Here is a 23,262-nt window from a genome sequence, read left to right as displayed (position 1 = left end):
GTCAGAGCGAAAAAAGATACGTCCTGCACTGCACTCTAGTCCTTCACTCTCACGTTCCTCATCCACGAATCTTTCATCCTTGCTCAAATTAATGGGGTAATCGTCGCTTTCTCGGTCCGAATCGCTCTCGCTGCTGGTGTAAACAATAGGGAAATGTGAGGAGCCCTTCAACCTGTGACGTCACGCTACTTCCGGTACAGGCAAGGCTTTTTTTTAATCAGCGACCAAAAGTTGTGAACTTTATCGTCGATGTTCTCTACTAAATCCTTTCAGCAAAAATATGGCAATATCGCGAAATGATCAAGTATGACACATAGAATGGATCTGCTATCCCCGTTTAAATTAAAAAAAATCATTTCAGTAGGCCTTTAAAGGCCTACTGAAACCCACTACTACCAACCACGTAGTCTGATAGTTTATATATCAATGATGAAATCTTAACATTGCAACACATGCCAATACGGCCGGGTTAACTTATAAAGTGCAATTTTAAAATTCCCGCCACACTTCCGGTTGAAAAACTCCTTTGGATATGATTTATGCGTGTGACGTCACAAAAGCAACGGAAGTGGTTGGACCCCATCGGACCCGATAGAAAAGCCTCTTGTTTTCTTCGACAAAATTCCACATTATTCTGGACATCTGTGTTGGTGAATCTTTTGCAATTTGTTTAATGAACAATGGAGACTACAAAGAAAAACGTTGTAGGTGGGATCGATCGGTGTCTTAGCGGCTAAGTACAATACTGTAATATCTGTGATATTTGCATTAGTGTACTGTCTTTAAGGGTTTGGGGAACGCGCATTCGCGAGTGAGTTGGCGGAAAACTTGTGTGTGTGAGCGTGAGTTTTGGCTAACAGCAGCTCGTGTATGTGTGTGCGTTACTTTTTGAACTACAACCAGTTACCGCTTTTTAATAAAGCGATTGAGCAGCGCTTCCTCGTCTGTGTGACTCCTTCTCCACTGCGGGGCATTACAATACTTACAGCAACACAACAAGGACTACTTACTACGCCTAGCCGATGCTTACCGCCAAACCCACGGATGAAGTCCTTCGTCGTGCCGTTGATTGCTGGAATGCAGGTGAGCACGGCTGTTGATGGGTTTCTATCTTCATTTGAGAACGATGCTACGCACTAGCTCAGTAGCTAAGTGTGTCACCGATGTATTATCTTGGAGATAAAAGTCACTTTAAATGTCCATTTCGCGTGCTCGACTCTCATTTTCAAGAGGATATAGTATCCCAGGTGGTTTAAAATACAAATCCGTGATTCACAATAGAAAAAGGAGAGAGTACATAGTTCTGTGAGGTCTGGTTGCTAAGTTAGCTTCAATGGCGTCGTTAGCACAGCATTGTTAACCTTCGCCAGCCTGGAAATCATTAACCGTGTATTTACATGTCCACGGTTTAATAGTATTGTTGATTTTCTATCCATCCTTCCAGTCAGAGGTTTATTTATTTTGTTTCCATCTTCATTTGAGAACGATGCTATCGCGCTAGCTCAGTAGCTAAGTGTGTCACCGATGTATTGTCTTGGAGATAAAAGTCACTTTAAATGTCCATTTCGCGTGCTCGACTCTCATTTTCAAGAGGATATAGTATCCGAGGTGGTTTAAAATACAAATCTGTGATCCACAATATAAAAAGGAGAGTGTGGAATCCAATGAGCCAGCTTGTACCTAAGTTACGGTCAGAGCGAAAAAAGATACGTCCATCACTGCCTCTCAAGTCCTTCACTGTAACGTTCCTCATCTACGAATCTTTCATCCTCGCTCAAATTAATGGGGTAATCGTCACTTTCTCGGTCCGAATCTCTCTCGCTCCATTGTAAACAACGGGGAATTGTGAGGAATACTAGCTCCTGTGACGTCACGCTACTTCCGGTACAGGCAAGGCTTTTTTTTATCAGCGAGCAAAAGTTGCGAACTTTATCGTCGATTTTCTCTACTAAATCCTTTCAGCAAAAATATGGCAATATCGCAAAATGATCAAGTATGACACATAGAATGGATCTGCTATTCCCGTTTAAATAAAAAAAAATCATTTCAGTAGGCCTTTAAGGTATTCATATTCACAAAATCAATTTAATGACTTTCAATGCTTTGCGAAAACCCTGTACATTTTCTTTTAAAGGTTTAATGAGTTTTAACTTGGAAAAAATATCACAGATTGTTTGTTTGTCAACTATCAATGCACCCTGTATGTTACTCATGTGTCTTGACGCCGACCCAACAAATACGACCAGCCAACTGGTGTCTGTATGTGGAGTGGAAAAAACTGCCTATATATGAAGAGAGCATGCAAGTACTGTGGGAGGAGACGAGGTAGATTGACAGCATTTGAAACTCTGCTGATCCAAATCGTCAAGTAAAAGCAATCAAAACCATATGTGACTAAAACTACTCAAGCCAACTGGAACATTTTTGGCATAAAAAAAGCTTCAATTATTAATAATTACGACTGCCTAATTCAGAAATATTATACAAAACCACAGAAATATTTATTTCACAGACTGTGAATATAAAAAGCACAAGCGTGGCAAATAATTCAATCAGGCTATATAAATAGAACATTAACAAATCAGGCTAGTAAATTATTTTGAGTGGCTCAGAAAAATAAAAGCGGGATAGTGTGGCATTACATTTACTGGCTAAATAATTGCACCTTTGCATTAAATGTTAAAGCACAGACAGTGTTACTTTAACCAATAATATTTTTTAAGGCAGACATTTGTGAAGAGAACTTTAATAAAAAGACATTTTCTCCAGATGGAGTTGACAAGTGAGGAGCCATGTTCTCCTCATCACAATTAACACAAAGAGAAATATGTGAGACCACAGTGGTGTCCTATTAATGAGACTTAATTACATTAGCATGGGAACTTCCCAGAACTCCCCTGTCTCTACACGTGAAAAACACATTTAGTCCGACCGCAAACAATGATACAGATGAAATGTCACAGTAGTGGGCAGGCAAGAGAGGCCTACTTCACCGCAGGACATGCATGATTGAACTGAAGAAGAAGACAACATACACTTTTATGGTCTAATAAAAATCACAATACGAATGCGGCCTAAAACCACACTTGTTGAATTGATGTATAACATTTATTGACTGACTCCACGTGCCTGCCCATGCACGGCCAGTTATTAGGACTCCTCACCCCAAAAAAGCATTATCAAATGAATTTCTAGTATATATATCCCAGCGTCAGGACTTTTAAGACTTTCTAAAATGTCCTTTTCAGCAATGGGACAATAGCTAAGAACTCAAACAGTCTTAGTATTTATACCAATAATTTCAACATAAAACTCTCCTTAAATTTCCTTCACATGACTTATAAAGACTATCATTTATTTGGGAGTAGGTAAACATTTATTACACTATTAACATTAGTTTCATGAACAGCCCAATAGGTTTTGGGTGTCTACCAGACAGATATTGTGAAATGTTAAGCTGCGTCCAAATTTAAACGAGGCGATATAAAATTCCAATTCAAAGGCTCCTTATAACTTTTCACATTTTTGCTCTGCATATTCAGGGCCCTATTCTCTCATTTGTTTTATTACATGGCTTAAAGTTAAAGGCCTACTGAAACCCACTACTACCGACCACGCAGTCTGATAGTTTATATATCAATGATGAAATCTTAACATTGCAACACATGCCAATACGGCCGGGTTAACTTATAAAGTGCAATTTTAAATTTCCCGCTAAACTTCCGGTTGAAAATGTCTATGTATGATGACGTATGCGCGTGACGTCAATCATTGAAACGGAAGTATGCGGACACATTGAATCCTATACAAAAAACTCTGTTTTCATCTCATAATTCCACAGTATTCTGGACATCTGTGTTGGTGAATCTTTTGCAATTTGTTTAATGAACAATGAAGACTGCAAAGAAGAAAGTTGTAGGTGGGATCGGTGTATTAGCGGCGGACTACAGCAACACAACCAGGAGGACTTTGAGGTGGATGGCAGACGCGCTAGCCGGCGAACTCACTTTAACTTTCTCCGTCTCCGGGCCGCCGACCGCATCTGTGATCGGTTGAAGTCCTTCGTCGCACCGTCGATCGCCGGAACTTAGGTGAGCACGGGTGTTGATGAGCAGATGAGGGCTGGCTGGCATAGGTGGATAGCTAATGTTTTTAGCATAGCTCTGTGAGGTCCGGTTGCTAAGTTAGCTTCAATGGCGTCGTTAGCAACAGCATTGTTAACCTTCGCCAGGCTGGAAAGAATTAGCCATGTAGTTACAGGTCCATGGTTTAATAGTATTGTTGATTTTCTATTTATCCTTCCAGTCGAGGGGTTTATTTCTTTTGTTTCTATATGCAGTTAAGCACGATGCTATCACGTTAGCTCCGTAGCTAAAGTGTTTCGTCGATGTATTGTCGTGGGGATAAAAGTCACTGTGAATGTCCATTTCGCGTTCTCGACTCTCATTTTCAAGAGGATATAGTATCCGAGGTGGTTTAAAATACAAATCCGTGATCCACAATAGAAAAAGGAGAGAGTGTGGAATCCAATGAGCCAGCTTGTACCTAAGTTACGGTCAGAGCGAAAAAAGATATGTTTTGCACTGCATTCTAGTCCTTCACTCTAACGTTCCTCATCCACAAATCTTTCATCCTCACTCAAATTAATGGGGTAATCGTCGCTTTCTCTGTCCGAATCGCTCTAGCTGCATTGAAAACAATGGGGAAATGTGAGGAGCCTTTCAACCGTTGACGTCACACTACTTCCGGTACAGGCAAGGCTTTTTTTATCAGCGACCAAAAGTTGCAACTTTATCGTCGATGTTCACTACTAAATCCTTTCAGCAAAAATATGGCAATATCGCGAAATGATCAAGTATGACACATAGAATGGATTTGCTATCCCCGTTTAAATAAAAACATTTCATTTCAGTAGGCCTTTAAGCATGTTTGTTTTATTCGTAGTCTCCCATCCAGCCTGAGGAAACGCCCACCCCACGTAAATCAGGCAAAAGTGTGTAAGTCTGGAATGAAGGCGGGTCCAGTACTAATGAGGCGGGCTCATTGCCGTCACGCACTTTTTTTCTAGGTTGCGTTAAAAGAACGATAACAGAGTTTTATTAAAGCTCCATCTATCCCCGCGCACAAGCGTGAGGCTATAAACCTAACGTTAATAAACAAAATTAACGAAAATTGCTTTGACACAGTAAAGGCTAACTAATTACTTTATAAGAATACACAACAGGTTACGTAACTATTAACAACAAAAATAATGTAAGTACTCGCAACACTGGTTATCTAGTCATTAAACACTTAAGCAACCTTCAGCACTTTGCATGTTTTGTTCAAGATACCGTTACCGTATATCGCCATTCGGACTAAAAATACTGGGATATCAGTTTTGGTCCATATCTTCCAGCCCTATCCCAAATACACAACAGCAGATACCAATAGCTAAGAAAAGTTGGTTTTGCATAATAGGGCCCTTTTAGGTCGAGTGAGAGGATGCCTCACAGTCAGAATCCGTGCAGTTGTGCACCTTTTTTCACTTAAGCACATGGGAGAATAGGGTTAATGGGTTGGTGCACTTTTCCAGAAACAGCACCCCAGGTGTTGGCGCAGGCAAGGTCATCCAAACAATGCGCCCCTTAATTGGGATACGGCTGTAATTGTGTATTATGTCTTTTTCTCTTTTATTTGGCAGACTGTAAATCACGTACAGTATAAATGTGCATTATCACAACCTCCAAGACTGGACTGTAACAGTGCCAATCTTTATTTACAAGTAAAACCTAATGTGCCTATGATCACTTTGCTTGTCGGGATTGTTTCAAAGTCCGCAAGAGTCACTGCTTTGCCAAAAGTAAAGGGTACTTAAGTGTTTTTCTATGAATGATAGTCATCACAGAGCAGTCATCGAATATCTTAATACTAGCAAGCAGTACAGTCCACTCAGCAACTAATACTCTCCATATGCCTCATACTGATGTAGTCCAAAGCCTAAAAGTTGTCCATTGTCAAGTCTCAGCTGAAAATGTAATCAGTGCTGGACTCTTGGCTGCTTCGAATAGAAAATACCATCAATACCACTCAAGCAAATACATGGTTTTATTAAACAAATCAACTGTAAACATCATATTGTTTAAAAGTTGTTTCCAGTTTCAGTTAAGTAGCTTTGTGTCATGATCTGTTTCTGGTTGTCCTGCGTTTTGTTTCCCATGTGCTCAAATGTGTCCTGAGAAACACCTGTGTTTTTCCCCTCTCCTTCCTCCTGGTCAAGTCCAGGGGTCTGGTGTATTCAGCTTGCATACGCACAAAAACCAACTGGGCGCCATTTTTCACAACAGAGGTGAGAGGTATCAAGAGTGAACTTGATGTGGACACATGCGATGCCTCACGCCAACTTCATGCTTTATGTACGCACATTTTTAGGGCCAGCGGATACTTTGGTGATAACCAGAGGTGGTCGTTCTGGCTTTGCCAACATTTGATATCAACAATGTAAAACAATTGAGGCACGGGCACAAAATTCACTTTTTCTCCAGTACAGTAATGCCTCATACTCATATTACTATATGTGAGGACATCTACTAATTTATGTAGTGCCAAAGTCTTTCGTATTCTTTGTGATATGCTGGCATGTTTAAAGGCCTACTGAATTTTTTTTTTTTTTTTTTTTTAAACGGGGACAGCAGATCCATTCTATGTGTCATACTTGATCATTTCGCGATATTGCCATATTTTTGCTGAAAGGATTTAGTAGAGAACGACGACGATAAAGATCGCAACTTTTGGTATCTGATAAAAAAAAGTCTTGCCCCTACCGGAAGTAGCGTGACGTAGTCAGTTGATAGCCTCCTCATATTTTCCTATTGTTTTCAACGCAGCAAGAGCGATTCGGACCGAGAAAGCGACGATTACCCCATTCATTTGAGCCAGGATGAAAAATTTGTGGATGAGGAACGTTAGAGTTAAGGACTAGAATGTAGTGCAAGACATATCTTTTTTCGCTCTGACCGTAACTTAGGTACAAGCTGGCTCATTGGATTCCACACTCTCTCCTTTTTCTATTGCGGATCACGGATTTGTATTTTAAACCACCTGGGATACTACATCCTCTTGAAAATGAGAGTCGAGAACGCGAAATGGACATTCACAGTGACTTTTATCTCCACGACAATACATAGACGAAACACTTTAGCTAGGGAGCTAACGTGATAGCATCGTGCTTAACTGCATATAGAAACAAAGTAAATAAATCCCTGACTGGAAGGATAGACAGAAGATCAACAATACTATTAAACCAGGGACATGTAAATACACGGTTAATGCTTTCCAGCTTGGCGAAGCTTAAAAAATGCTGTTGCTAACGACACCATCGAAGCTAACTAAGTATAACGGGACCTCACAGAGCTATGATAAAAACATCAGCGCTCCACCTACGCCAGCCAGCCCTCACCTGCTCATCAACACCCGTACTCACCTGCGTTCCAGCGATCGACGGAAGGACGAAGGACTTCACCACGATCATCCGTGCGGTCGGTGGCTAGCGTCGGCTAGCACGTCTGCTATCCGAGTCAAAGTCTTCCTGGTTGTGTTGCTGTAGTCCGCCGCTAATACACCGATCCCACCTACGACTTTCTTCTTTGCAGTCTTCATTGTTCATTAAACAAATTGCAAAAGATTCACCAACACAGATGTCCAGAATACTGTGGAATTATGAGATGAAAACAGAGCTATTTTGTATTGGATTCAATGGGGTACCGATACTTCTGTTTCACTGGTTACGTCATCCAAAGACGTTTTCAACCGGAAGTTTAGCGGGAAATTTAAAATTGCACTTTATAAGTTAACCCGGCCGTATTGGCATGTATGGCAATGTTAAGTTTTCATCATTGATATATAAACTATCAGACTGCGTGGTCGGTAGTAGTGGGTTTCAGTAGGCCTTTAAATTTAAAAGATTGTCAACCAAATATCGCATAATTTTCACATGAAACTAAACTGGCTGTTAGCATACTAAATGGCTAATTTCAATATTATTTGCGTATTTATAAGGGCGCAGACATCTGCGATCAATTCTGAATGGATTAGTGTGTGCACACACTTTATTACATCTGAATTTTTTTCTTGCGTACGCCGTTGTCTGGATTTGAAAGTACGGCAATTATTTGTAAGAAATCCACACAACTCAATACATGAGGCCTGAGGTGTTTTCAGTTGTCTAATTAGTCTGTGTAATTAGTTCTCAGTTTGCTGTCTAGTCTTTGTGCGGTCATCATATGTCTTGTGTGTCGAGTTCCTCGGCAAAATAGTGTTGGAAAAAAAATATGAGCATGAACGCTAGCTATGTTTTGTGTGTTTGGGACAGTAGTCCATTGTTGCTCTGTCCTTGTTAGCCTGCGTTTGGGTCTACCTTACCTTGCCGCCACATCTTGACCGTGATACTTTGCTGACCATAAAATATTTGGTACAAATTAATTATGATCTCCAAAGCAACTAAACACTTTTCCAAAACTCTGTTTTCCAAATGCAATCTACAGGTTTCAGGGGATTAGAGAAAAAAATCAAGTACATTTTAAGAAATTTAAGTTCATTTAATTGTCTTTAATTCAAACCCCAGAAGCAACTTCAATCAACCAATCAGTACATTCCAGTGAAAGCTGGTAGAAAAGCCCCGATGAAATTGTTGAGGATTTTTGGTGGCAAGTGCTGATAGTATACCTCAAGCCAAGATAAGAACTTCCAGATGACAACCATGAAATGTTTTTTTTACAACACACAGTCAGCAGCTACACACAGGGAGCAGACCCTGAGATGTCCACAACAAGACATGAACCAAAGATCTTGTTTAATTGACAACAGCTGACTTCAATAGTGTTTGATGCAGTCTGAAAAAGACACACAGTAGAAAACTTAGACTATACTTAAAATACTTGAACCTCAAGGCTTACAGGTTTCCTGCTGGCCTCAAAGAGTACCAAGGGAAGCTTGAGGGACCAAAACATTTTACTGGATCCCTGAAAGCATTTTTTATTTTGTACCTGTTAATTACCACTAAAGACGCAATTGAACAAATTAAATATTCAAAATTCCTGAAATGTAAAAAAAAAGAAGCAATGGATCACTGTATTGGAAGTAATTGTCTAGCATCTCACTTTCCGGCCTGACATTAAATTGTGCACCTAGACTGTTATTGGTTCCTCGGAAGTTTTATGTGCAACAACAGAGCTGAATCGCTCTCTTCCTGCACATCTGCTGGGAATTTAGCTATGACCGCAGAAACCGTGCTGCAGACGTTTTCAGCAGCAAATCTACAGTAACCTTAAATACTTCATCATAGTGACATGATTCCCAATAGGCAGGAAATGAAAAAAGAAACTTGTCGATGCAGTGAAATACATCCTCAATCCTTAGGTATTATGCCAGCAAGGACAATAAAACCGCATGAATTCTCTTTGCAAACACCTTGCCTTTAAAGGCCTACTGAAAGCCACTACTACCGACCACGCAGTCTGATAGTTTATATATCAATGATGAAATCTTAACATTGCAACACATGCCAATACGGCCGGGTTAACTTATAAAGTGCAATTTTAAATTTCCCGGGAAATATCCGGCTGAAACGTCTCGGTATGATGATGTATGCGCGTGACGTAGTCAGTTAAACGGAAGTATTGGTACCCCGTAGAATCCTATACAAAAAGCTCTGTTTTCATTTCATAATTCCACAGTATTCTGGACATCTGTGTTGGTGAATCTTTTGCAATTTGTTTAATGAACAATGAAGGCTGCAAAGAAGAAAGTTGTAGGTGGGATCGGTGTATTAGCGGCGGACTACAGCAACACAACCGGAGGACTTTGTTGGAGAGCAGAAGCGCTAGCCGGCGACCTCACCTTGACTTCCTACGTCTCCGGGCCGCCAACCGCATCTGTGATCGGGTGAAGTCCTTCGTCGCACCGTCGATCGCTGGAACGCAGGTGAGCACGGGTGTTGATGAGCAGATGAGGGCTGGCTGGCGTAGGTGGAGAGCTAATGTGTTTAGCATAGCTCTGTGAGGTCCGGTTGCTAAGTTAGCTTCAATGGCGTCGTTAGCACAGCATTGTTAACCTTCGCCAGCCTGGAAAGCATTAACCGTGTATTGATCCACAATAGAAAAAGGAGCGAGTGTGGAATCCAATGAGCCAGCTTGTACCTAAGTTACGGTCAGAGCGAAAAAAAAAAATGTCTTGAACTGCACTCTAACGTTCCTCATCCACAAATCTTTCATCCTCGCTCAAATTAATGGGGAAATCGTCGCTTTCTCGTCCGAATCGCTCTCACTTCTGGCCGCCATCACTGTAAACAATAGGTAACTTTGCGGAAATGTTCAGCTGACTACGTCACGCTCCTTCCGGTAGGGGCCAGGCTTTTTTTGTCAGATACCAAAAGTTGCGATCTTTATCGTCGTTGTTCTCTACTAAATCCTTTCAGCAAATATATGGCAATATTGCGAAATGATCAAGTATGACACATAGAATAGATCTGCTATCCCCGTTTAAATAAAAACATTTCATTTCAGTAGGCCTTTAAATAATATTATGTCCATCAGAAAAATTGCTTTTGTTTTTATGCACTCCATACAACAGCGTTAGTTCAGTGCAAATATTTATAATGCTTATAAACTATTAATTCTATACTTAGTCAAATTGTCTCGGTTGGCGTTGAAGCGATGCAAGTAATAGTAATGGACAACATTTTCACCACTTTATACACTAAAATGTGTCAAAGATCTACTCCAGCAAAGTGTTGCTTTCCTTGAGGTGGATGCAGATGTTTCGCTTTAGCTTTCCACTGAAATCTTTAGGGACCAAATTCCAAGATGGAATGCCACGATTTGAACACACTCTAAACATAAGGAAAATCAATCACAATGTATAGGCAGACGAAAGGCTTACTGGGATATGGTTCCAAAATATTACATTTACCATAATACGGACATTGATTTACTCAGTCAACAGGCAGCTAAACGCTACCTATGAGGCAATCATGATTTGTTTCAATATTATTTCATAAAAAATATGGATGGCTTATAAATCCAGTTCAAGATTCCGCCTGATAGCTCAGTTCTATTTTCAGCAGAATGTTAACTTTACAGGTACAGAGCCCCTTTATTGAAGGTAGCCTGGGACCTGTCCAGGATGGCCCCACCTCTCACTTTTTGGAAGCTGGGATAGGCTCCAGCTTCCTGCAACACTACAAAGGATGATTCAAAATAGATGGATGGTTTACTTCACAAATTTATCCACAATTGCATCATACGGTTTGTATGAGTGTTCCTCTTTGACTTGAAGGTGGGGAAGGTGGAATTTATGGAGAATCGGAAAATGAGGTCATAAAAATACAACCCTATAACACCTAATACATGTGAAGGACTGACCCCTTACCTTTCTTTGAACAAGTGAAAAGACATGTTTTTCTAAGAACAATATGGTCTTTCAACATTAAAACCGCCTAAAATGTTTCAACAGAAATTAATATTTGACAGTTGTGTTCTTATACAAAAAAATCTATTTTGTGTCCTCTGTGTTACTTATAATAATAGCATATGACTATGTATCAAGCCAGACGTTGCCGACAACATTTGACAAGTGTTTCACATCATGCACTGAGGTCTTAATAGTAAAAGCTTATTACATAACAAGTCTCTGAGCAAACATAAAACTGTCAGTCGGTAGTCGCTGAGAGTTGGCAGGTGGCTCGGTGGCTCAGCGCTCTGTGGAGGGTTAATACATCATGGCAGTCATCAGACAGACCCAGGCTGCGCTATGCCAGGCCAGCTGGTCCGCTGTGTCGAAAGCTCAGATGCGGTCACATTGAGTTGGGATATGGAAAGATTTCACGGACAAACGTTTATGGTCTAGGCTGGATTCAATATGCCACAACATACTGTAGCACCCGCCTACACCTGCCACTCTAAAGACCAACTCACCGTTACATTGTACTAATCATTTTTACCCTGGTGATTGCTTATGACAAAGTGACAGGCTTTGAGTTGAAAAACATGTCTGCTACAGATTATGTAATCCATAAAACAGTATTGAAATGAGGGCTACAGCTATTGAATATTTTAGTAATGAAATAGTCTACTGAAAATTCCTACGATTTATCGATTAATTAAAGTAATTGGATGAAACACATTTTTGCTTGGCTAAAGAGCAAAACAAGACAAAACAAAACATTCCACTTAATAATCAATGACTAATTGGTTTCATTTTAAAACTACTAAAACTAAATGATATATTACAGTATGTTCATGACTGTCCATTTATGAACCCCTAAACTAGTGACTAGAATATTTTAGGGTTTAGATATGTTGTACTTTTTAAACTAAAATGAAAACAACTACTGCAGACAAGAGTTACTAAAAAATAACCAGCTACCGGTACTGATTGGTGACCTAAAATGTTTTCATTCTCCATCTCTTTAATTACAGCGATGTTGTGACATCATTGTGTCATCCATCCATTTTCTACCGCTTGTCCCATTCGGGGTATCATTGTGTCATTTGTAATGAAATAATAAAAATGATTAAAACATTTTATATATATATTTTAAGACACGTGTGCTTTTATTACCTAATAGTATCAACATTGACGTTTTCCTCATTACATAAGGCTTTTTTTAATCTATTTTTGATTCCATTTGTTGCTTTTTTCATCAATTTTATTTTGATAATGTGCCATGGGCCATTAAAAAAAAGAGCCACGTCCCACAAATGGCCCACACTTTGAACACTACTGGTTAATGTACTTCACCAAGAAGTCTGTGTGTTATCAAACAACATAAGAGTGTCTGCAAGCTTTTTCCAAGCAAGGTTTAACGCTTTTGCAACTTTTGTGCACGCCATGCTCGGTTAAGGTAATGCACACTTCCTGGGCTTGTGGAGGCGGATCTCCCCACGAGAAAATACTTTGTCTTTTATGACCACTTGAATTTAGATACCGAATAAATGGACGATGCAAGACACACTGCCTTCTTTCTTCTACCTTCTGGCTCTTGCTAAATAGCCAGAGTCACTAAATTGGAAGGACAGATCTCTTCTGCTACGTCTCTGGCAAAGCAGATTTGTATGAGATGTGTTGTAAAAGCGTAGTTACGATGCATACCGCCACTTTTATTATAATTTGTTTACGAGCAACGCCAAACCGGAAGTAGCAAATACGCATTCGTGGCGGGGAAACTTATTTTTGTTTATGAATGCCTGCCTCAAATACAGGTGAAACTCAAAAAATTTCAATATTGTGCAAATGTTTATTTCAGCAATTAGATGTACAAGGTGATATTATTATATGACTTAGGGTCATAACATGCTACTCAAGACATTTTAAGTCTTCTTTTGACATAATTTCGATGATTACGGTTTACAGTTTATAAAAACTTCTCATTGAAAATCAGGGAAATTTGAGCGTTTTCAAAAACTGTAAGCCATGATCATGAAAATTATAACAAATAAAGGCTTGACATATCTCGCTTTGCAAGTAATCAGTTTATATCACATATTAGTTTTACATTCGAAGTTGAATTGCTGACATCAATGGACTTTTACACAATATTCTAATTTCTTGACTTTCACCTGTATTTTAATATACTGTATAGGAAACACTCGATCCGCTTCTTCCTTCCTTTGCATTGGCAACGTACGCGCGTTGGACCACATTAAAAGTTATCATGTGTTTAGCTTTACCGTTAAATAAATGAAGAGAAAATTACTTGATCACTTTTTTGTATTCGTGTTACCATTTAGCCCTAATTAAAATGCATTTATTTGCATGTAAAACTGATCAATGTCTATACAACTTCAAAAGTAGCAATTATATATCAATGATTTATATTTTTTTCCTTCTTTTCTTTAAGCCAATTGTTTTTTAAGACTAATCTCAAGTATAATGGAACTTATACTAAAAAAAAAAATTCTGAGGTTGTTAAATTCCAAATTCAGGCGAAATTTTAGTAAATCAATGCCACAAGAGTGTTTTTGTATTTATTTCAACCACAGACCCAAGAGGAAAAGTGTGATGATGACCATAGGACTGTTAAGTCACCAAAGCCGTATGCAGGAAGGAGATGCCCTTCCTGGTAAATAAAGAACAGATTGTAGGCTGGAAAATGAATAGTAAATGGTCTTTATGTGAAGAGACTTTTGTGTGTGGCTTCATCGTTCTCTGACAACCCACCATTTAGTACACAAAATGTGTGACAGTAAAAGATACTGTAGATGCTAGGACGCTTCCTAAAGTCATAAAAGTTAAAAGGTGTTCATTATAGCTAACACACCTGTAACCCTTCAGGCTCGTGTTCCTAGGATGTTTATATCACCACCTCCGTTTCTTTCTCCTCTTGAGCACTGGAGAGGTCACATGCTTTTTATTTAAATATTTTGCTGTTTAACTCATCTCTGCTTCTTCACATAGAAAAAGTGGCGTCTCCCCCACCCCACTGCAACTTGTCAAGCAATGACAACAAAAAGAAGCGCTCCGGGGAACCCCGACATGTCTCTGGTTTGACGAAGTCTGAAGACAGTCCAAAAGTAACCACAAGTCAACAGCTGTTAAATACACTGAGTGGACAGGGTCTCATCGCTGGAATTTTCTTGTGCGGCCATTGGAAAGTTTTCCCATAGTTTTTGCCAGATTCTGTAATAAGGTTTTTGTTTAACTTCTGACATAATGTAAAAATGGGCTGGCACACACCTTAACAACACATGTTGAAAAGCATATATTGTCAGGTTAGAGCCATAAACTGTACCAACTTACTAAAAACATACGTATCAGAGAGACAGTTGTCTTTGTAGTTTAAGATAGACCCTTTTGAAACTGTTCAAACATAAGTTATATCATGTATACATTGATGGCCTGTGACTCTGTATGAACAAATTGTCCTCCTATGTCTCTTGAACTAGGATGGTCTGTATGAGGGTATACCTTCCAATTATGATGGTAGCGAGACTGGGTATGGATCAGAAGTTCTTATTAAAATTATGTACTAGAACTGTGACTGTCAGCTGCCAGTGTTTTCTAATTTTTCTGCTCCATAAGATATTTTACTTTCTCACAACAGTGAGATGATACATGGTCAGGAAGGGGTTAAGCACTCAGCTCTACAAACTCTGCTTCAGATTGCTGGAAGCTCATGGTTCAGCCTTTAAATACCGTCATTTGACACATCCCGACAGGGGCTTGCAGCAGAGCACATCTGCTGACTCAAACTCTTAACGTATAGCGAGCTCTGGTGTCACTGACACTTTGCTTGGGGCAGCATGAAGGCACTTATACTAATGTGTATGCTGGTGCAGCCATGGCTGGGAACGGGTTCAGTCGGGAACTCTGATTACAACTCACAGCTGATAGCAGGACCATCACCTGGAAGGGACCTCAGCAGGTTCTTCAGCAACTATTGGAAAGCCACGCGGGCAAGGGTAAGAACTTGTTTTATATACAACATCCTTATATATGCTGTTATAACTAAGTCTCAAAAACTTGATATTAAAGTCAAGCCAATATCTTCCCCACTTGATAATGACAAAATCTCTTTGCACTTCCTCTTAAGCACACACCCCTCTTACGGCAAACATTTCCTTACTCAACACGAGAAAGACTTCAACAGCAGATACCCTAACACAACCAAAATATCCTATTTCAGAAACACCTGAGCCAACTTTTTTTTGTCAGCGGGAAAATGCATGCAGTGTGTAAAAAAATAAATAATCTATTCAACATTTCAATCTAGTTTTAATTAGTAGGATGTTTTAGGAACAGTGTCAGAAACAGTCAGAACTTGGACTTAGAAGAAAGATAAAAAGAACACTCTTAAAAAGCACGAGAACGGAGTAAAAAATAAAATTGAATAAAATATAATTAAATGAATAAAAAAAGTGATAGAATATAATTAAAAAACAATAGAAGGGGTAGAATAAGACAACTAAAAGAGTTCACATAGATACAAGTAGGTAAAGGAACATACAAATAGACAAACAATAAATAAGAATACAAAATAAACACAATGTAGATTAAATGTTATTTAACAGCCATTCAATTTGGCTGTGGTCACTATACTGAGGGAAATATTTAAGGTGTACATCCATGATGATAGAAAATACAAGAGCAGCCCAAAGGGTCCTTTCATGATGTATGAATCTATTGTGTTTTACAGGTAACTGAATCAATGACTGTGTTTAATAGGTCAAATGTTATTTGGTCATTACTTTGTATATATATATCAGTTTAGATTTTTGAATCATTTTAAAAACCAAACACTATTTATTTGGGAACTAATCATTGCAAGTGTAAGCGCTGAGTGCAAGTTGTTACCACTTCTATCAAAGGTCTAAATGTTTAAATTTCACAAGACAAGAATGCATAAAAACAACGTATGTGTAACTGTCATGAAAACACAGTTATGGGTCGTAGATACACCAAGTAACGTGTTTTATGCTAAAACTATCCCACATTTTGAATACATGGGTTCAATATGTTCTGCAGAGAGCACTGCCTCCAGCCGATGAACCAGACGATAGCCCAATCCCAGCAGCAGAAGAATCAGGTAGGATAAAGAACTGTCTGAAATAAATTGCAACTGAAGCTACATCTGTGCACACCGGGTAGTTCTCGATATAAGTTTTTGTTTAAGTTTGAATAGTTTGGAATATTGAATTTTGATAGGTATTCCACTAATAATAATAACTGCGATGGGAAACAAAGCAGAGACATCAAATAGTTTTAAAGTTAAATGGTTATCCCACAAGGGAGAACAGGGTAAACCTGGATCTTTTGAACAGTATAATTTATAAAGTCTGCCAAGTTGATAAAAAAACACAATATTTTGTTTGTGACTGTAGTCCTAAACTATGTGACAATATTCCTGTTTAATGATAGGCTGCTGGACTGTTCGAGTACCAACTTCTTCCACCCCAATGACATTACTGTTCCCCATGAATTCATTAACGTGGACCCCGACTTAAACAAGTTGAAAAACTTATTCGGGTGTTACCATTTAGTGGTCAATTGTATGGAATATGTACTGTACTGTGCAATCTACTAATAAAAGTTTCAATCAATCAATCAATCCAAATTGATGTGTGTGCTGCTGCTATGTTCCAGACTTGCCAACTTGTCTACTGTGCGTCTGCCTAACTGGCTCAGTGTACTGCGAGGAAGTCAGTCCTGACATGACCTCTGTTCCCACCCTTCCGAAGGAGACAGCCTATCTGTACGCCCGCTTCAACAAAATCAAAAAGATTAGGACCAAGGACTTTGCTGACATTGGTAAGGCTGAAAAAGGTCTACACCAAAACACAAACACACACGATGTCTGTCAACTATCGCCTCAGTAACATTAAGTATTGTGTTCTTTGTCTTTCTCTTAAGTTCTAAAATACATTTTGCTGATAAAATACAGGCATAAAGACATTGACAACAGTTACAAATATAAGCAAAACTTAACTGTTATCGACAGAACCAATATGCATTATATGCTTGTGGCTTACCATTCACGTCTACAGACCAGACTCCATTTTCTAACCCTTGTCCCTTTCGAGACTCCATCCTTGTTAAAGTTTTACACACACGATAACAATACAATGCAATCAATCAGTCATTCTTTACTACAATAGAGAGGAAAAGTACTACATACAGTGTTGACTACAGTAAGGCGGGATGGTAACCGCAAAAGAAAATGAGTATGTTTGTTTTCTCCTTGTGGTTCTATAGTGACACTTAGGAGGATCGACCTGACGGGGAACCTGATCTCAGAGATTGAAGATGGAGCGTTTTCTAAACTAAGTTTATTGGAAGAACTGTCTCTAGCTGATAACAGGCTGGTTAAACTCCCGGCACTCCCTGCCAAACTGAAATCGTTCAACGCCAACAACAACCTGCTGAAAACCAAGGGTGTAAAAGCTACAGCTTTTAAGGTGCATATCATACCGTCACTCCTCAAATTTTTTTTGAAGTTCCAGCAAAAGATGAAAGGATTATGGTACAGCGAACCAGTGGCAAATGCAAAATTGTTCCACAATAAACGTTTTGATTTAAATCAATAATATATAGTGGGATTGCCCATAGAACAATTAACATGGATTTGTTAGTAGTGTGGGTCTGCGTTGTAATTAGTATATACAATTTCTATAATGTGACAGAAACTGATCGGGCTGGTCAACTTGTACCTGGCTGACAATGAGATGGAAGCGGTTCCACAGATCCCAGAGAAGGTTCGGATCTTACATCTACAGGTATATATACATTATTATTATTTTTTTAATACTAGGATTCAGAAATGACTGACCTTTCTGCCATTGATTATTATTTTGATTATTATGATTGTTTTTGTGGACAGTTTTTACTCACTTGGTTTCATTCATGATGTTGTGTCCCTCCCACTAGAACAACAACATCACAGATGTCAACATAGACACCTTCTGTAGGTCCAATGACACCTACTACCTCCGACCTAGCCTCAGTGATGTCCGTCTGGATGGAAACCCTGTAATTCTCTCAAAGTACCCTGACAGTTTCACCTGTATGCAGGTACTTCCTGTTGGACGTTACCGATGAAGAAGCAGCAACGTTATTGTTATTACCTTATAGCTAGCGGAACAGACTTTTTTCCCACCTCACAGCTGCGGGAAAATTAAATATTCTGGGTTTTGGAGAAATTGTCCTCAACATTACAAACAGCATGTGAAAGTGTCAGGTAAAATAAGATTAAAAAAGATAGAATTGAGGGTGTTTCTTCTTCTGATGGGTAGTACCAAGTCAATTGTAGGGATTAATCTTTGAGCGTCAGCAGAAGTGGCATCAGAAACAGAGCGTCTAGTCCTGACAATTGGTCAAAGAGGAGTCTTAAGATGGACTTTTCATGAGCTTAATGAGTGAAGAGGTAGTAAATAGTTTATTCATTCACCACTGATGAATATCACTGCCGAGTAGAACACATTACAATCCACTGAATCACAATTGGTACCTTGTTCTTTTTGTAAACATTTCTACAGCCCTGTGCATTGATTTGCCCTATGTTTGAAGTAATTCCAGTATTAGTTACTGTCAGTTTTTAATGTCAGTATATTGCCATATCTCCATTTACAGCTTTAATTTATAAACACCACTTGAATTGAAGTAGCAAAGCATTTATCAATAGGAATGTAAAGATTACTCTATAATTTTATCATGTTTTGTATGCAACTTGTCCCGCAGAGATTAATTGATTACCAATGTGTATAGAATAGTGACTGTACAGTAATATGGCTATGTGTTAAGTCTTTTTGTTTTATTAAATATTTTTAATAAAGTCAAACTTTTTATATATTTTCCTTTATTTGTGGTCAAAGTCATTGTAATTGTTGGGGGTCATATGAATGGAGTCAGATCATTTTGAAGTCATAAAAATCTGTGCAAAAACCATCCTAATTAAAATTCTTGCAAATTGAGGCTAAGGATGCATTTAGTTTGCTAAACAAACAATAATATTGTGCATACTGTATATCCTGGTAGCTCGTTTAACAGCAGCTGTCAAGTCAAGTATTAGAAACCACACATTGAAGGACTGACACAAGACGACAATAACTGTACACGTTTTTAAGCTCTAAAAACACCCACAAAAGAGAAATTCACACCAGTGCCTGGCCACATGCTTGTAAATGTTTGTGGTTTGTAACTGCTAAGAGGCCAACCACCATTACTGTGAAACTCTAGCTGGCTAAGTTGTGTGTTCCTCTTGCAACACAGAAGACGGATTCATTGCTGCTATTGTATTTGAAATGTTTTCTCCCTTTTTTATGTGTGTGATTTAATGAAGGAATCCCCAAGAGCGCACACGCACTCACACACAAAACGCTTACGTTAGTGAGGCAGACAGGTATGGCAAATGCTTGTTAATTTGTCCACCGACTGGGCAGACCTTTTCACTCTCAGTAATTATCTCTCCATATTAATCTCAGGATTACTTCTACAAACCGACTTATTTTGTATTTATTTATTTTTGCTGCTTTATCAGTGAAGACATGCGGATGATTACCGATCTGTTAAAGGGGAACTGCACTTTTTTGGGGGGGTTCACAATTATTATTAGAGACAAGACGAAGGATGTATTTTTTTTAATGCATCCTAACTCGTTAATAAACGTACATAAAAGTCTGCTAACAATGGAGCCAATGTAAGGTCCTCTACTGCGCCTATAAAGCCCTGCAAATAACCATCCGAAAAGCGCCAACAATACTCCATAGACATTTCATGACATGAGTATTAACCAAGTAATCAGTGCAGTGTTTCCCATAAACTGCCAGGATACCTGTGGTGGTGGGGGCGTGGCTATGGGCGTGGTCACCATGACATCATCGAGTAATTTGCATAATTTACTACAATGATATGATTTTCTCTAAAAAGGCTCAAAAAATGTATACTTACTAATTAATAATAACAGTTTTGTTTTAAACGTCCATCCATCCATCCATTTTACAATATAATTACAACACTTTATGTACATATTTATATACAGATTTGAACAATAAATTATTCACTGAAATATATTTATTAATTGTGGTTCTTACAAAAAATATATCTTATAAAATATAAAAGCTAAAATGTCTCTTAAAGCTCTGCCCCTTTAATTAGTGCATACTAAATAATTTAACTTTAGCCTACTACTACAACCATATTATTTACCAGCAACATAAAGTGAAACAGAGGCAGAGGTGTCCTGCCACAGTCAGTAACAAATAAACAGAAAACAGTAGTGGTCAAATACAAATAAGGCAACAAGAGAAGTATCCTACACTTCTCTTTTGTAAAGTAAATCTGAACAGCCTATATGGGCATCTACATCAACTATATGATTTGCCTGAGAAACTGGACAGGACAAAAAAAAAAAAAATAATAATAATAATAATAATTTTTCATTTTTTATTTTTATTTGTGGCGGACGTAATTCTTTCGTGGCGGGCCGCCACAAATGTGTGGGAAACACTGCAGTGATATTTTTACTATAAGCGCTAATGTAGACAAACTATTTATAGCGACGCCGTGATCCCAGAGAGGTAACTCGCTCGTGTGGTTATGGTGACATCCTCGGCTGGTGGGCTGCTTTCTCGTCTCCGAGCTTGTGAAAGTTAATTCTAGATTGTAAATAATGACCCTCACCTGAATGAGGACATAATCCGACGAGTTGGTCAACTTTGACAGCCAATTCAGACCTGGGAATGGCGAGAAAGACACGAAAAGACGCTTGGTTCCACCCCCTTTTTTTTCCACGAGGATTACGAGTCATTCTTCATCTAGATGGGAATATAACAACATCCTAACAGTCAGCATCCTAATGATAGCAGACATTGTACAGTAAGTGATGTTTTATTATGTTTGTTGGCTCTCGTGATGTCTGCAGTGAGCAGTAATCAGTGATGTTGTCAAAGGAAAAAGCTAACACAGTGTTGCATTTTTTGTGTTAATGCGCCACCGTATGCTTAAAATAGCAAAACATTTTCAATGTTGTTATAAATGTGCCCGTTACTACATTACATACAGAGTTTCCCATAAACTGCCAAGATACCTGTGGCGGTGGGGGCGTGGCTATGGGCGTGGTCACCATGACATCATCGAGTAATTTGCATCATTTACTACAATGATATGATTTTCTCTAAAAAGGCTCAAAAAATGTATACTTACTAATTAATAATAACAGTTTTGTTTTAAACGTCCATCCATCCATCCATTTTACAATATAATTACAACACTTTATGTACATATTTATACACAGATTTGAACAATAAGTTATTCACTGAAAGATATTTATTAATTGTGGTTCTTACAAAAAATACATCTTATAAAATATAAAAGCTAAAATGTCTCTTAAAGCTCTGCCCCTTTAATTAGTGCATACTAAATAATTTAACTTTAGCCTACTACTACAACCATATTATTTACCAGCAACATAAAGTGAAACAGAGGCAGAGGTGTCCTGCCACAGTCAGTAACAAATAAACAGAAAACAGTAGTGGTCAAATACAAATAAGGCAACAAGAGAAGTATCCTACACTTCTCTTTTGTAAAGTAAATCTGAACAGCCTATATGGGCATCTACATCAACTATATGATTTGCCTGAGAAGCTGGACAGGACAAAAAAAAAAAAAAAAAAAAAAAAAAAGTTTTAATTTAATTTAATTTTATTTGTGGCGGACATAATTCTTTCGTGGCGGGCCGCCACAAATAAATGAATGTGTGGGAAACACTGACATATACAGTATACTTACAGTATGTATGTAAGACCTTGATGGAAGTGTTTGAATGTTTTAGAGTGACCCCTATAGGCTCCATTGTAAGCAGCATGTATTTACTAAAAAATAAAAAAGTATGTGTTCTTGTCTTACATGAGGACTGTAAAATATTGCAGTTCCCCTTTAAGTTTAGTTGTTGTAACTTTTCAGCTGGTCAATCTGAAAAGGACCCAATGTTTAAAATATGCACACAATTTATTCGCAATTATTTCAAACTAAACCTTTCGCAATACAGTATTGCCAAACTATGATTAAAATAACTCCCCTCACAGCTTGACGGCACAAGGCTAAATAAAACATTAACTCAACTTTCATTCCTTTTGGAATAAGTGCTGCAATAAAAGGCAAAGAGCCAAATGCTGTTAATCCTTTTATGTTCGTTGAACTGAGGTCCTGTGTGACGGCCAGTACCGCCTTGATGTAAGGGGAGGCCCTTAAACCTCAACACTCACCCCACCGCATCAAAAAAAAAAACAACTAAACACCCCCCTCTCCCTGAAAACACAGTTTGAACACAAATCATGGTTTTACTCAACAGAACAGTGCAAATTCCAAATAGCACATTTGGAGGAAATATGAAGGAAGACAAGATTGTTTTATAAATACCGCCGGAATGCCTCCATTGTTTGATTTCAAATATTTGGGACTTATAAAGATCCCAAATACACAAAAACAGGTTCCAATGGGTAAGAGAAGTTTGTTTTGCATAATAGGTCCCCTTTAAGAGACGTAATTCTCTGCTCATGACCTCAGTAGATCAGCTGTGTTCGTGCTATCAAGTTTGCACAGGTTTTAGTACACACAAGCATTCCTAGACACCTTCTTGTTTGATCTTTTTTTCACTACAGAGGAAAAGATACCATGAACTTCCGTACTGAAAGATAAGGGTCAAAGCCATTTGTGTCAAACTAAAGGGAACAATTTACAGCTTCCAATCCTCACATTTGGCCTGAGAGAACTTCCAGTGACTAAGGAGACATC

General features: G+C 38.6%; 2 protein-coding genes across 2 annotated transcripts in view; one reads left to right on the top strand and one right to left on the bottom strand.

The window, feature by feature from the left end:
* Positions 1-23,262, bottom strand: part of cenpp (centromere protein P) — a 118,846-nt gene that overhangs the window by 74,979 nt on the left and 20,605 nt on the right. The window lies entirely within an intron of this gene.
* On the top strand, positions 15,164-19,320 carry ogna (osteoglycin, paralog a). Its single transcript, XM_062038333.1, has 6 exons — positions 15,164-15,437; positions 16,501-16,561; positions 17,119-17,283; positions 17,728-17,930; positions 18,156-18,248; positions 18,400-19,320. The coding sequence occupies exons 1-6, from the start codon at positions 15,279-15,281 to the stop codon at positions 18,568-18,570; spliced, it is 852 nt and encodes a 283-aa protein (XP_061894317.1). The 5' UTR covers positions 15,164-15,278; the 3' UTR covers positions 18,571-19,320.

This window comes from Entelurus aequoreus, linkage group LG26 (assembly GCF_033978785.1).
Source record: "Entelurus aequoreus isolate RoL-2023_Sb linkage group LG26, RoL_Eaeq_v1.1, whole genome shotgun sequence".
NCBI lineage: Eukaryota > Metazoa > Chordata > Actinopteri > Syngnathiformes > Syngnathidae > Entelurus > Entelurus aequoreus.
This window is presented reverse-complemented; position numbering and strand designations above follow the sequence as displayed.

Coding starts and splice junctions, on each gene's coding strand:
- ogna (XM_062038333.1), top strand. CDS start 15,279: ATGAAGGCACTTATACTAATGTGTATGCTGGTGCAGCCATGGCTGGGA. Junction 16,562..17,118: donor CCCAGCAGCAGAAGAATCAG/GTAGGATAAAGA, acceptor GCTATGTTCCAG/ACTTGCCAACTTGTCTACTG. Junction 18,249..18,399: donor TTCGGATCTTACATCTACAG/GTATATATACAT, acceptor CCCTCCCACTAG/AACAACAACATCACAGATGT.